This window comes from Acipenser ruthenus, chromosome 25 (genome assembly GCF_902713425.1).
Source record: "Acipenser ruthenus chromosome 25, fAciRut3.2 maternal haplotype, whole genome shotgun sequence".
In the NCBI taxonomy this organism is placed as follows: domain Eukaryota; kingdom Metazoa; phylum Chordata; class Actinopteri; order Acipenseriformes; family Acipenseridae; genus Acipenser; species Acipenser ruthenus.
In genome coordinates this window covers 16,700,221-16,715,512 of record NC_081213.1, presented here as the reverse complement: position 1 = coordinate 16,715,512, position 15,292 = coordinate 16,700,221, and the positions used below count along the sequence as shown (strand labels likewise).

The 15,292-nt window shown below is 42.8% G+C and overlaps 1 protein-coding gene across 2 annotated transcripts in view; it reads left to right on the top strand.

Moving 5' to 3' along the window:
- Positions 1 to 15,292, top strand: part of LOC117412581 (laminin subunit beta-2-like) — a 63,899-nt gene that overhangs the window by 12,155 nt on the left and 36,452 nt on the right. For both annotated transcript variants that reach the window (XM_058999437.1, XM_058999438.1), the window contains exons 3-4: positions 11,006 to 11,175; positions 11,601 to 11,736. In XM_058999437.1, the coding sequence (XP_058855420.1) occupies positions 11,006 to 11,175; positions 11,601 to 11,736 (306 nt within the window). The remainder of the gene's footprint in view (positions 1 to 11,005; positions 11,176 to 11,600; positions 11,737 to 15,292) is intronic.

The following is a 15,292-nucleotide window of genomic DNA, read 5'->3' as shown; positions in this document are numbered from 1 at the left end:
TTACATGTTATGTCGTATTCAGTGTATGTAGAAGACCAAAATCACAACGTAACTCATTGTAGTTCACCAGAAGGGTAATGAATGAAGAATACATGTGTTGTATAGTATGATCCATGCTTTCCGTAAAACACATTCATTTTTTGTCTATTAATAAAATACTCCATCATTAAATGATCATTTGATCTTATTATACATCATACAAGTATCCCATCAGAACCATCGCAGGTACAGTGCTGGATTATTTATTGTACTGAGAAATTACTATCAATAATCACATTATAATCTAAAGCTCAAAGGGATCCGTGGCAATGCTTCCTGTACACAACTGGTTTGTCCATAAAGAGATACAGAGTTAAGGGCAGAGTTTAGTTTAGCACTCCTGGAAGGAGTTAGAGTTTTTGTTTTATTTTTGTAAAGAATAAAAGTGCACCAAAGTGCTTTAAAAGTGCCGTTCTGTTTCTGGGTTTGCTATTTTAAAGGGTGTAAACGAGCCTTGGCCTAGGGCTTTGTTACAATACCTTTAAAATGTACTGTGACAGCTTACTGTTGAAACGCTTCACAGAGACGCTCGAGCACGGCTCTCAAGCGCTGTTCTAAAAGCACTGCTTGCTGATGAAATGCTTCACAGAGACGCTCGAGCCCGGCTCTCAAGCGCTGTTCTAAAAGCACTGCTTGCTGATGAAATGCTTCACAGAGACGCTCGAGCCCGGCTCTCAAGCGCTGTTCTAAAAGCACTGCTTACTGATGAAACGCTTCACAGAGACGCTCGAGCCCGGCTCTCAAGCGCTGTTCTAAAAGCACTGCTTACTGATGAAACGCTTCACAGAGACGCTCGAGCGCTGCTCTCAAGAGCGCTGTTCTAAAAGCACTGCTTGCTGATGAAATGCTTCACAGAGACGCTCGAGCCCGGCTCTCAAGCGCTGTTCTAAAAGCACTGCTTACTGATGAAACGCTTCACAGAGACACTCGAGCCCGGCTCTCAAGCACTGTTCTAAAAGCACTGCTTACTGATGAAACGCTTCACAGAGACGCTCGAGCGCGGCTCTCAAGCGCTGTTCTAAAAGCACTGCTTACTGATGAAACGCTTCACAGAGACGCTCGAGCCCGGCTCTCAAGCGCTGTTCTAAAAGCACTGCTTACTGATGAAACGCTTCACAGAGACGCTCGAGCCCGGCTCTCAAGCGCTGTTCTAAAAGCACTGCTTACTGATGAAACGCTTCACAGAGACGCTCGAGCGCTGCTCTCAAGAGTGCTGTTCTAAAAGCACTGCTTACTGATGAAACGCTTCACAGAGACGCTCGAGCCCGGCTCTCAAGCGCTGTTCTAAAAGCACTGCTTACTGATGAAACGCTTCACAGAGACGCTCGAGCGCTGCTCTCAAGAGCGCTGTTCTAAAAGCACTGCTTACTGATGAAACGCTTCACAGAGACACTCGAGCGCAGCTCTCAAGAGCGCTGTTCTAAAAGCACTGCTTACTGATGAAACGCTTCACAGAGACGCTCGAGCGCGGCTCTCAAGCGCTGTTCTAAAAGCACTGCTTGCTGATGAAATGCTTCACAGAGACGCTCGAGCCCGGCTCTCAAGCGCTGTTCTAAAAGCACTGCTTACTGATGAAACGCTTCACAGAGACGCTCGAGCCCGGCTCTCAAGCGCTGTTCTAAAAGCACTGCTTACTGATGAAACGCTTCACAGAGACGCTCGAGCGCTGCTCTCAAGAGCGCTGTTCTAAAAGCACTGCTTGCTGATGAAATGCTTCACAGAGACGCTCGAGCCCGGCTCTCAAGCGCTGTTCTAAAAGCACTGCTTACTGATGAAACGCTTCACAGAGACACTCGAGCCCGGCTCTCAAGCACTGTTCTAAAAGCACTGCTTACTGATGAAACGCTTCACAGAGACGCTCGAGCGCGGCTCTCAAGCGCTGTTCTAAAAGCACTGCTTACTGATGAAACGCTTCACAGAGACGCTCGAGCCCGGCTCTCAAGCGCTGTTCTAAAAGCACTGCTTACTGATGAAACGCTTCACAGAGACGCTCGAGCCCGGCTCTCAAGCGCTGTTCTAAAAGCACTGCTTACTGATGAAACGCTTCACAGAGACGCTCGAGCGCTGCTCTCAAGAGCGCTGTTCTAAAAGCACTGCTTACTGATGAAACGCTTCACAGAGACGCTCGAGCCCGGCTCTCAAGCGCTGTTCTAAAAGCACTGCTTACTGATGAAACGCTTCACAGAGACGCTCGAGCGCAGCTCTCAAGAGCGCTGTTCTAAAAGCACTGCTTACTGATGAAACACTTCACAGAGACACTCGAGCGCGGCTCTCAAGCGCTGTTCTAAAAGCACTGCTTACTGATGAAACGCTTCACAGAGACGCTCAAGCGCTGTTCTAAAAGCACTGCTTACTGATGAAACGCTTCACAGAGACGCTTGAGCGCGGCTCTCAAGCACTGTTCTAAAAGCACTGCTTACTGATGAAACGCTTCACAGAGACGCTCGAGCCCGGCTCTCAAGCGCTGTTCTAAAAGCACTGCTTACTGATGAAACGCTTCACAGAGACACTCGAGCGGCGGCTCTCAAGTGCTGTTCTAAAAGCACTGCTTACTGATGAAACACTTCACAGAGACACTCGAGCGCGGCTCTCAAGCACTGTTCTAAAAGCACTGCTTACTGATGAAACGCTTCACAGAGACGCTCGAGCGCGGCTCTCAAGCACTGTTCTAAAAGCACTGCTTACTGATGAAACACTTCACAGAGACGCTCAAGCGCTGTTCTAAAAGCACTGCTTACTAATGAAACGCTTCACAGAGACGCTTGAGCGCGGCTCTCAAGCACTGTTCTAAAAGCACTGCTTACTGATGAAACGCTTCACAGAGACGCTCGAGCGGCGGCTCTCAAGTGCTGTTCTAAAAGCACTGCTTACTGATGAAACGCTTCACAGAGACGCTCGAGCGCGGCTCTCAAGCACTGTTCTAAAAGCACTGCTTACTGATGAAACGCTTCACAGAGACGCTTGAGCGCGGCTCTCAAGCACTGTTCTAAAAGCACTGCTTACTGATGAAACGCTTCACAGAGACACTCGAGCGGCGGCTCTCAAGTGCTGTTCTAAAAGCACTGCTTACTGATGAAACGCTTCACAGAGACGCTCGAGCGCGGCTCTCAAGCACTGTTCTAAAAGCACTGCTTACTGATGAAACGCTTCACAGAGACGCTTGAGCCCGGCTCTCAAGAGCGCTGTTCTAAAAGCACTGCTTACTGATGAAACGCTTCACAGAGACGCTCGAGCGCGGCTCTCAAGCGCTGTTCTAAAAGCACTGCTTACTGATGAAACGCTTCACAGAGACGCTCGAGCCCGGCTCTCAAGCGCTGTTCTAAAAGCACTGCTTACTGATGAAACGCTTCACAGAGACGCTCGAGCGCGGCTCTCAAGCACTGTTCTAAAAGCACTGCTTACTGATGAAACGCTTCACAGAGACGCTCGAGCCCGGCTCTCAAGTGCTGTTCTAAAAGCACTGCTTACTGATGAAACGCTTCACAGAGACGCTCGAGCGCTGCTCTCAAGAGCGCTGTTCTAAAAGCACTGCTTATTGATGAAACGCTTCACAGAGACGCTCGAGCCCGGCTCTCAAGAGCGCTGTTCTAAAAGCACTGCTTACTGATGAAACGCTTGACAGAGACACTCGAGCGCGGCTCTCAAGAGCGCTGTTCTAAAAGCACTGCTTACTGATGAAATGCTTCACAGAGACGCTCGAGCGCGGCTCTCAAGCACTGTTCTAAAAGCACTGCTTACTGATGAAACGCTTCACAGAGACGCTCGAGCCCGGCTCTCAAGCGCTGTTCTAAAAGCACTGCTTACTGATGAAACGCTTCACAGAGACGCTTGAGCGCGGCTCTCAAGAGCGCTGTTCTAAAAGCACTGCTTACTGATGAAATGCTTCACAGAGACGCTCGAGCGCGGCTCTCAAGCACTGTTCTAAAAGCACTGCTTACTGATGAAACGCTTCACAGAGACGCTCGAGCCCGGCTCTCAAGCGCTGTTCTAAAAGCACTGCTTACTGATGAAACGCTTCACAGAGACGCTCGAGTGCGGCTCTCAAGCGCTGTTCTAAAAGCACTGCTTACTGATGAAACGCTTCACAGAGACGCTCGAGCCCGGCTCTCAAGCGCTGTTCTAAAAGCACTGCTTACTGATGAAACGCTTCACAGAGACACTCGAGCGCGGCTCTCAAGAGCGCTGTTCTAAAAGCACTGCTTACTGATGAAACGCTTCACAGAGACGCTCGAGCCCGGCTCTCAAGTTACCTCTTCCAGTCGACTACGATGATTATTTCAGACAAACAGAGGTAAATAAATAAATAACTATCATTAGGAGGCTGTGTGGTCCAGTGGTTAAAGAAAAGGGCTTGTAACCAGGAGGTCCCTGGTTCAAATCCCACCTCACTGACTCATTGTGTGACCCTGAGCAAGTCACTTAACCTCCTTGTGCTCCATCACTCGGGTGAGACGTTGTTGTAAGTGACTCTGCAGCTGATGCATAGTTCACACATCCTAGTCTCTGTAAGTCTCCTTGGATAAAGGCGTCTGCTAAATAAACAAATAGCAATCATAGTGATAATGGAATTGTGGTGGCGTAGTCATCGGTAATAATGGAACTCTTTCTTTCAAATGCAATATTACTTTTTAACAGACCACAGCTATGCCATTATCACTTAAGCCGACACTATAGCCAACATGTATTATATGAATATGATATCTGTTACTAAAGGGTTTAACCACTGAGCCATTGAGACTGCCAGAATCAATCAGAATGTTAGGGCAGGGGAGCTCAGCTTGAATAAAGTAAAAAATAGATCATAAAGGGACGTTTAAATGTTATAAATGGTGTCTATAGTGTTATATTAAAAACAGGCAAGACAATGTTAATTTTTATTGAGTCTTTGAAGCCCCATTTTCAGTCAGTTAGCTGTTAAATATTCTCCATACACCTGTGAGTCCTGGAAAACTGGAAAGAAATTCTGCTGATTTCTGCCCATCGTTTACTTGTCAAATTCAAGCTCACATGATCATTTTATACCTTTCCCCTTTGAGGGTCTGTGAGCAGGTTTGATCAACACATCAAGCCTGGCTCCTGAGTCAAACAAATAGTGAAGCATGTAAAGACATGTTGTATTGAGGGGAATGGGGTGGTCATATTGCAAAAACAACACCAAACCTGCAACAAAAGGACTGTTAAATCAGTGAGGTGCTATTGTAAAAACTGTGCCTTAGGACATAATGAACATAATGTTAATCCAGCTAGAGATTGCTCTACTTAACTGTGTTCTGTATCAAATGTCTGCATTTACACTGATTTTGACCAGTTTTTGAAACAATGGGCTCTATTCAGAAATCCTTATCATACAGATACATGCATTCGGCTCTACGCTGCAGAATTGCTGTAAAAAAAGCAGTGTTATCTTTAAAAATGTTTGAAAATCTTAGCTGCAGCAAATCATTAATGCCACACCTGGTCTTAAAACAAAATAACAAATTGTCAGTAATGTGTTACAATGAGACAATAGCGCTCGGTTTCCACAGCCATAAAAGTCCATTTATGTGGTTCTTTTACTATAGAGTTCAGCTAGACTGATAATACTAAAAGCATTAGTTGAAGTCAACTTGACCTCTTTATAGATTTCACTCTGACTTAAACAATGACATATGCTTCTGCCTGAGACTATTGACTGAAAATCTGTTGAACCTTGATACTCTGCAACAATAAATCAATTTGCAATTTACATTGTGGAGGTATCAAATTGTTACTCTTAACTCAGTGCTTCAGCTGTTGAGAGTGTCATAGACTGTGTGATTAAAACAAAGCTCAAAGCTCCCTGAATATCTCCCAGGCTCAATCTTAAAGTTTGTAAATAGTTTCCTCAGTTGAAGCTGAGCCCAGCAGGTTAATAGTTACAACACCTGTCCCTGTCAGAGACTCCCTGACACAAGACCTCTACGCCTGCCAGCCTTTTAAAGAAATTTATTTCAGGATGTGGGCTGGAATGTCTGACATCTGCAGAGTGTCGTAAACATTTATTTTCAAACACAGATGCAGTGTGTTTTATTGAACAAGGCCAGACTGACTGTCTTGGGAGTCAATCCTCTGGACAGGCAGGTCTATATACAGAAACATGCTTCTGTATTCTGCCACGCATGCAGGGAGTGCCGTTAAAGAGCAGGTAGTTTATTTATTTATTTATTTATTTATTTATTTTAGTGTGTCCAATTATAAATTTCCCCCTGATTTTTCTCCCAATTTGGAATGCCCAATCGTTCTCCTCACCGCAGCAATTCCCCACATGGCTCAGGAGACCCAAAGATTCAGTGGGCGTCCTCCGATCCCACGACCATGCCAGCTTTCACCCAGGAACTCGAGCGCGGATGTCAGCGAGCTACCTCTGGAGGGCAAAGGCTAGCCCTGCAGGTGTCCGCTCTGAGCTCACTGGGCACCTGGCCAGCAGGGTTTGCTGTAGAGCAATGAGGAGAAACAGTCCCTGGTGGTTTTAACTTCCTAAACCAGGGGAGCGCCTGAGCCAATGTGACACTCCCTTCGGAGTCCCCAGCGAAGACCGGCCTACTTTGCACAGCCAGGACGTGAACCTGCGCTGTATGACTCGCCCTGCGCACCATGCGGCTGCGCTTCTATCAGGTGAGCCACTGGGGGACCCTTCAAATACATTGAACCCTAGCATGATGATATATTATAGACTTTGACAGAAAGCAGTTGGGTCCCAGGCTCACCTCCCTATAAACACAAGTGGTGTGAATGACCTGCTGATGGCCTCTGGAGAGCAGATAACCTGGGATAGAGTAGAACATTAAACTAACCCAGGGCATTAGCACACCTTAAGGTCAGAAGATCACACAGCTCCCCGCTCCTTAGAGATAACCTAGATATGTATTTCACCTTCAGCCAATGCAAATAAAGGCATTAGCAGAAATGTATTATAGTTATGTGTTTCTGAGGAGTGTATAAAGTTATAATGAACTGCCATAAAATACTACTCTGTAATATAGCTGATACCAAAACCAAAGTTAATAGTGCAGAGTATACAGCTTTCACACATTTTTGACTATAAAACACTCAATAGTGCTGAACTTAAAATACTACAGTAAAATAAACTTAAATTCATTGACAAACTTTTGGACTAGAAGTCTTTTTCAATGTCTTCTTTGTTCAATGTCTTCACGTTGAAAAGGACTAGTAGTCAAAATGTTTGTCATTGAATTTAAGTTTATTTTAGTATTTCCAAACCTTTAAATCACTTTTCACTAAAACCTTTGTTCTGACTGAACTACAGCTGCCATCTCTAGTTTTCCTACCTGCACTTAATGCACTTAATGGCAAAAGACAGGCTTGCGTGATATTGGATACATTCTCAGGAATTTAGAGAGCAGCAAGAACTTGGTAAACAAAAGGTATTCAACTAGCCACACGGGTCTTTACATGTGAAATCTACACAGTGCCAAAGGTCACATGAGTTTTACAGTGCTTTTGAAAATATATCATTGGAAAGTGTTTGAAGAGAGCTTCAAATGAGCTCAGAATGACCTCTTTAAAATGACCTGCCTACTGATTATAGGTAGGTAAAGGACTTAACAATGAGTCTTGTTTTTCCCACGGTATTTTGTTGACTTTCCTTTCTCGCAGCAGGGCCACAGAACTTGTCCAGGCCTTCTTTATTTTTTAATACAACAAGTGTTGAGAGATCTAGCATGGAATAACTTTTTTGTATTCAACACCGCCAAGTGAATATATTTGTTTTATTGTATCTCATCTATATTGCATTCATTTAAAACCAACGACAGAATGACCAGGCGTTCCAAAGTATGTTGTGTTGCTAAGTAGATACGAAGCTTGATCTTAGGGAAAGTTGTTCAGATTCAGCTGTTTAATTTAGATTTAAACTTTTCTTCTCCAGTATCTTCTACATTGCCTTGGTTAAATAATAGTCTATGAACGTTCATGGAGTGCTGTGGTTATTTCGCTCATGAGGCCATAAACAAACCACTTGCCCCCTTCCGGACCTGTGAAATGCAGTAAGACATGACCAGTGAATTGATTATTTTTATGTGATCCACATATTCTCTGTGTGGTTTAGCAGCATTATTCTGACATAGAGTGGACTGATTTTTATGCTAGCCAAATACCAGCAATAGAAATTTAAACAAATCTATGACAGGTCGTTTGACGACACATTTCTAGTCGAAATGTTTGTCATAGAACTTTATATGTTTCTGTTAGTATTAGCTCACATACTACATTGAGATTTGTATAGTTATGTAACAATTACCAAAACTGCCAATCGTTTATTTGTCCACACCCACCCTTCTGTATTGCGCTTCTCAATATACTGCGATTCGGTTGTATTGCAACTTTAGATTTGGATCCCTTTTAAACAGACTTTCAAATTGAACCTTCACAAAAAAGTGCTTCATCAAACCTTAGAACAATTCAGGACCGTGATAAGAGCATAAGAAAACCTTAGAACAATTCAGGACCGTGATAAGAGCATAAGAAAACCTTAGAACAATTGAGGACTGTGATAAGAGCATAAGAAAACCTTAGAACAATTCAGGACCGTGATAAGAGCATAAGAAAACCTTAGAACAATTCAGGACCGTGATAAGAGCATAAGAAAACCTTAGAACAATTGAGGACCGTGATAAGAGCATAAGAAAACCTTAGAACAATTCAGGACCGTGATAAGAGCATAAGAAAACCTTAGAACAATTCAGGACCGTGATAAGAGCATAAGAAAACCTTAGAACAATTGAGGACTGTGATAAGAGCATAAGAAAACCTTAGAACAATTGAGGACTGTGATAAGAGCATAAGAAAAATTTGTGAATGAGAAAAGGCCATTCAGGCTTGTCCCTTGTTAGCACACCATTCTCCCCAAATTTTAAAGCATAGAATCTAGTCGTTTTTAACTGTTCCCAATGTTTTAGATCCTACTACTTCACCTGGTAGGCTATTCCATGCATTTATAACTCTCTGTGTACTGTAGGTCTTGTATTTTGTGTTTCGTGCCAGACTGTATTTCACTGCTGAATTCAGTATTTTCTTTAAAAACCTTATATAGGTGTGGCCTGTTACATGAAGCAGAATACATTAAAATGCTACAGACATCTTTGCTGCGTCTCAATATATTGTGAGCGGCAGTATATCGCATACTGTATTTATATGAAACAAACGATTAACCGAGGTGATGGTGTACTATCTTTTATTAATTATTAGATTCATGACAGTTTTGTCGTCCCTTATGGAACATTAAGGGTTAACATTCAATGAAATGTGGACTATTTTATAACCAAAAGGGTTGAGAAATACAAGGTTTCTGGTCCAATCAAACAACACACTATATGTAATTTAGTAACTTTCTGAAAGGAGTTGTCATTTTATAGATGCTGTTTCTGGCTGGTAGAAGATTAAGATTATAAGCAGCGGGACAGATTCAATGTCTTTGCTGCTTTTACAAAAATTCTTCCCAGGCTGATAAAAGTGTCATTCACTGAACTAGACATGGGGGTGCATTCTGCATGGAGAGACAGGGGGCTGGTCTTTTTCTCCTGTGTTTCAGATCCGCCTCCTTTTTACTAAGGTAAATAACCTAAATAACATGGCTTAAAAGTGATGTCTAAACAGCTGAAAAATAAGCTTTGAACTCTTTATACTGTATTAGAAATATGTAAACACAGACAATGAGGGAAACACGGTAATTCACAATACTAAAATAAAATAGTTTTCTGTTTGTTTTAAAGAGATCCTCTTCTGTGAAATATTACCCCACTTTGAACTGCTAGTCAGGTGTCATGTCTTATGTGGGTGTTTTTTCCCTGTCATATTAGTTTACAGTAACTCTAATGAACCTGTATTAGCAGGGAACAGAGAAAATTGCAGGTTATTAACACACCAATAATTATGTATTTTGTTGTTAACTGAAACCTGCTAATTGTACAGGTTTTTACATTTGGCAGTTCAAAGGTAATGTATACAGTAAGATACTCAGTTTAATGGAAGATCTGCTGCTTTCAGATACAAGTAAACATATTTAACCCTTTAATGCCCATTTCTCTATCACATATGATACAATGCTTAGCCACCCCTCTGTAGTATTATTTTTTAAATTCAGCCTCACAGGCCAGATTTTTTCATATGGAGTCATTATGTTTTTCTGGACAGAAAAAAAAAAGTGTTTTGTACAAGACACAAAAACTAGTTACATAAGTAAAGTAACAGAAATGCTTTGCCATTGCAGGGATAACGTTGTCTCGTATGACTGTTTCCCCCTGAGCACTTTGGGCAGCCAAGCCCTTTATGTTTCCAAAGTGAGCGGACACTTTGCATATGAATTATTACAAACCACCTTTAGTTTTTACTCTCTCCTCTCTTTTGAAAAAATGCAGTCGTGTGCAAATTTATGGGAACACCACATTGCTTTGCTGTTTTATTTAGTTGTGCATATGAAATTAAACCACTGCAACTGAAAACCATGGAAAATTATCAAAATACACAAACTAGTGATTGTCTAATTGAATTGATGACTTTTATAGGCCACACATGCAATTCATTTAAAATAGTAAGAGAAAAGGAACACATAGCAACAAATGTTAAAATGAATGAGATTTTTTAGACATTTTAGTTGTTTAAAATGTCTGCTTAAAGCACAAAGTGGTCTAACATTTTCACACGAGTGCCTATTGTTTCTATATCACTGATTACTGACCGACATTCTCGCACCCTGAGGTGCTCATGCCGGTAGGTATATAAAGGATGTCAATGACAAATCTTGAGGTGTTCTAATACATTTGCACACGACTGTTTGTGTGGGTGAGAATTTCTGTTAGCTGACACTAGAAGACACATACTGTAAATGGCAAACAAAGGATGAGTAGGATTGTTGATGCGGTGCCAGCTCCCTGCAGAGCTCTGCTGATGATATGAAGTGACGGAGGATGCTGTTTGCTTTGTGTTTCAGCCTTCATGGGCACCCTGGCCCAGGACCCTGACCTGGCACATGGCTGCTCTCATGGAAGCTGCTACCCTGCCACGGGAGACCTGCTGGTGGGCCGGGCCGAGAAACTCAAGGCCTCCTCCACCTGCGGCTTGAGAAAGAAAGAGCCTTACTGCATAGTCAGCCATCTACAGGTACTGTGCCAGCTGTCATACCTGTTCTGATCTAGACTGATTTGTAGTGTCTGGCCTTAAATCAGATGTGCAGGAGTTTGATAAGATGCTCCAGTAACAAATCGAATTGCTGAGTGGTATGAATAATCTGACTTTCCCACCTCTCAGCCTTCAGAGACCTTGTTTCGTCTCTCAGATCTCACCTCTCCCCTCTTGGTGAAGGAGCTATGCTCTCCTTTCAGCCTCAGTTGTTCAGACCACAGCTAGCCAGAGTCCCAGAGACTCAAAGTGGGGTAAACAGTAACACTTTAATACTCCACTGTTAGAGGTCTAAGTCAGGTTTTAGTAACCCGCTGTAGATCTTATTTTGCCCCCTTTTTTAATCGTGCTGTTAGGGCCCTTAGTCAGGCAGACAGTGGTTAATCGTCCTATGTTTAATCCACCAGGATGAGAAGAAATGCTTCCAGTGTGATTCCCGGCGTGCCTACGACGACAAGTACAACAGCATCAGCCACCGGATCGACAACGTCATCACCACGTTCAAGCCGCACCTCAAGAAGTCTTGGTGGCAGTCTGAGAACGGTGGGACACTGAACATCAGTCTCTGTGCTTTATGTTTCCATATTCCAGTATTACATCAGCTTCCCCAAGTGGGAAAATTAAAGTGAGATACTGGAGTACATCACTGTGGTGGGTTATGGGAGGAAGTGATGTGACACAGAAGTGATGGAGACAGGAAGCACGTAGTTGGGTTTGGATTTTTATTTATAACTCCCACAAAAAAACACAAAGTCCCGAGCAGAGGGTTCCAACACAATTGCAGCCAAAGAAACTGCCTCTGTTACCAGCTATGGTAAGCAGAGGCTTGAAATAAAAAACAAATAGTCCAAACAGAAGAGAAACACTGCCACAGGGTTTTTCAGTGTTCCACACCACAGCAGGTGGCTCGGGCTCCCTCTTCAAAAAAACAAGACAAGTAATTCCTGCAGCTTCCAAGGATCTCAGGGGAAAGTCCGGACTCGAAGGCAGCCGGTCTGGGAATCCTCAGTCTGAATATAAGCAAAACAAACAAAAGAACAAAACTCACAGAGCTCACAGAGCTCACAGAGCTCACACAGCACAACTGTCTCAGTCCAGGATAGGGAGCCCAAATGGCAGAACCCCACAGCCTAAATAGTGCCGAGCCCCGCCCCTACAATCAGTGCACTGCCCCACCTCAGCCAATCGTTGAGCGCAGCACAGCTGATTGCAATAATGGGGCTCAACCATGAGGTCCTGCCCCAAGTTAAGATGGCCGCCCCCACTGTGGCTTCTGCCCTAACCATGACTCAGCCATTCTTCTGTGTCTCTCTCCTTCCTGCAAAGCACTGCCAGTAGTCAGGAGGGCAAATTACAAGAGGGACTCCTTTCACTCCTGTCACAATCACAAAATCGCAAACACCTGCAGTATGTAGCACACACTTGCCCATATGCATAAAAGGTGGCAGTAATTTCTGGCCATTAAAAAAATTGCTGGGCGGTATTTAACATGTGATTTATAAAACTACGGCCTGGTTATTTTACCAGCCAGTAATGTGTTTAGATGTGATTTGCCGTCACGAATTGTATGCAAATGAGCCGTGTCCCCTGCTTAAGACGTTAATGGCATACACTGTTTGTTTACACCATCACATTATGGCTTCGGGACATGTCTGGAGGCAGACAGGTTGTCCAAAAAAAAATAAATAATAATTGGCAATTCTCCGCCTAGTCTGAGGCGTGTGTTAATTGTGATGCCGATAAGGGTCAGTTAACAGCACAATACAGATTTATGAATCAGACGAATAATATGTTAATGAGAAAATTGGTCTCTAAGGACATGATATTTTAACGTCGCGATGAGTGATATTTTTTCGACGGTAAATGGCGTTTGTGCATCACCCGATGAAATACTGTCATGCTAAACACTACTCCTGGCACGATAAAGGAGATGGTAAGTTTTATGAATATGGGCCACTGCGTGCTAGAATCTTAAACTTTTATCTCCAAATCCAGAAACACATCTCCAAAATAACTAAAACATTTCATTCACGGCTTGTAAGAAGTCTTAAAGAGCAACTTGATCGGACATGACCAATCAGTTTACTTCTGTATTTTTCTTGTTTTTTAGATGCACTTTGTATAATTTTCAGTTTTAGTCATTAGATCCTAGTGACGTTAAAAGAAGTTTAAAGCAACCCTATGGCCAAAATAGAGCTTTCAGAGTCACGTCTACTGCCAGTACTTTTATTACACAATGAATCTGCCCCAATGAGTCTAGTGGAAGTACAGTACGACATACTTCAAAGAACAAGGGATGTTTCTTACATCCACTGGGGCCACAGTGTTCCTTTTCTGTCTAAATGGGCAGTGTCCCAGACTGATTAATATGGCATCCCTCTAATTACGACATGTTCCCATTGGATCCATCAATAGCAACTACACTTTTAAATTTGTTAGGAAGAGCCATAAAAAAATGTTGAGTGAAAAAAAAGGTTAAGAGCTTTTTTGTGTGTGTGTGTGACCCAGTGTCCTGTCCCTGGTAGTTTGGGTCCATGTCCAGGACATGCCTCTGCTCCGCTCTCAATCCCTCTGTTGTCTCAAGTGGAATTCCTGCACATCCTCAGTGCTTCTCGGAAGTAGGTTTAGTCACAGAGCAGGGTGCCAAGAATGAGTGGGCCTCCAGGGAAATCAATCTAATCATTGTGTTTGTCTCGAGTCTTGCTTCTTAACTGCTTTCACCGAGGAATATTTAAAAATCTAAAGCAGTAGGAAAAAAAAGGTCATTCATTTGCCTGCCGTCCAAAAGTTCAGTAGTTCCTGTTTCCTTGTTAAACACGAATGCCGTTATTATTATTAGTTTATTTAGCAGACGCCTTTATCCAAGGCGACTTACAGAGACTAGGGTGTGTGAACTATGCATCAGCTGCAGAGTCACTTACAATTACGTCCCACCTGAAAGACGGAGCACAAGGAGGTTAAGTGACTTGCTCAGGGTCACACAATGAGTCAGTGGCTGAGGTGAGATTTGAACCAGGGACCTCCTGGTTACAAGCCCTTTTCTTTAACCACTGGACCACACAGCCTCCTCCTAAACTTGAGGTGCACCTCAAGAGCACCTCAAGTTTTGTCATTGGTATCCTGTATATACCTGCATGAGCACCTCAGGGTGTGAGAATTTCAATTTTCAGTCATTGTGATATAGAAACAACAGGCACTCGTGTGAAAATGTTAGACCACTTTGTGCTTTAAGTAGGAATCTTAAACAACTTCTAAAAAGCCTCTTGCATGTTATCATTTGTGGCTATGTGTTCCTTATCTCTTACTATTTTAAATGAATTGCAAGTGTGGCCTATTAAAGCCATCACTTAAATTAGACAAGCACTAATTTGTCTATTTTAAAAATATTCCAAGATTTTCAGTTACAGTGGTTTGATTTTGTATGCACAACAAATCAAAACAACAGAAGCAATAAGATGTTCTAATCGTGAAAGCATGGTAATGTATAAGTAAGCCTTGTAAAGCCTAGAAAGGTACAGCAACTTTAAAAAAGCATGGCAGACCATGTTAAACTGTATTAAATGCATAGTATAACCATGCGAACAAATTACTGTGTGCATTTACCATGGTAAACTGTTATAAGGGTAGCGAATGATAGGGGGCACATGTGAAAGGACATTAAACAGTATGAACATGAGGAATAAAGTGGTTACAATAGGTATTGACTTATTTATAAGATAAAGTTATTTTCAGGCAGATACCTGCAGATGAGATTCAAACCGTTCGATTGAACCTGTTACTGGGATGACTAATACCTCACATTAGCAGCAGCAGCTCTCAGGTAATAGAGCTGTAAAGTTTAACCCACCCGAGGCGAATGGAAGACGTGACGTTATCAGAGGAATACATTCCTGTTTAAGAAGCCCTAGAGGCTGATAATGGAGTGTATCAACACATCTATAACCTAAACACTCATAGTCACAGAAATACACTTCAACAGACATTGAAAAGGGCTTGTGGAAATGTCAAACAAGAAGCTTGAGTTTTACTCTGCCGTGCTGAGAGTGCAGACACTGAGGTTCAGAGTCAAAGGAGTCAAATCCATTTTCTTACCTCTTAT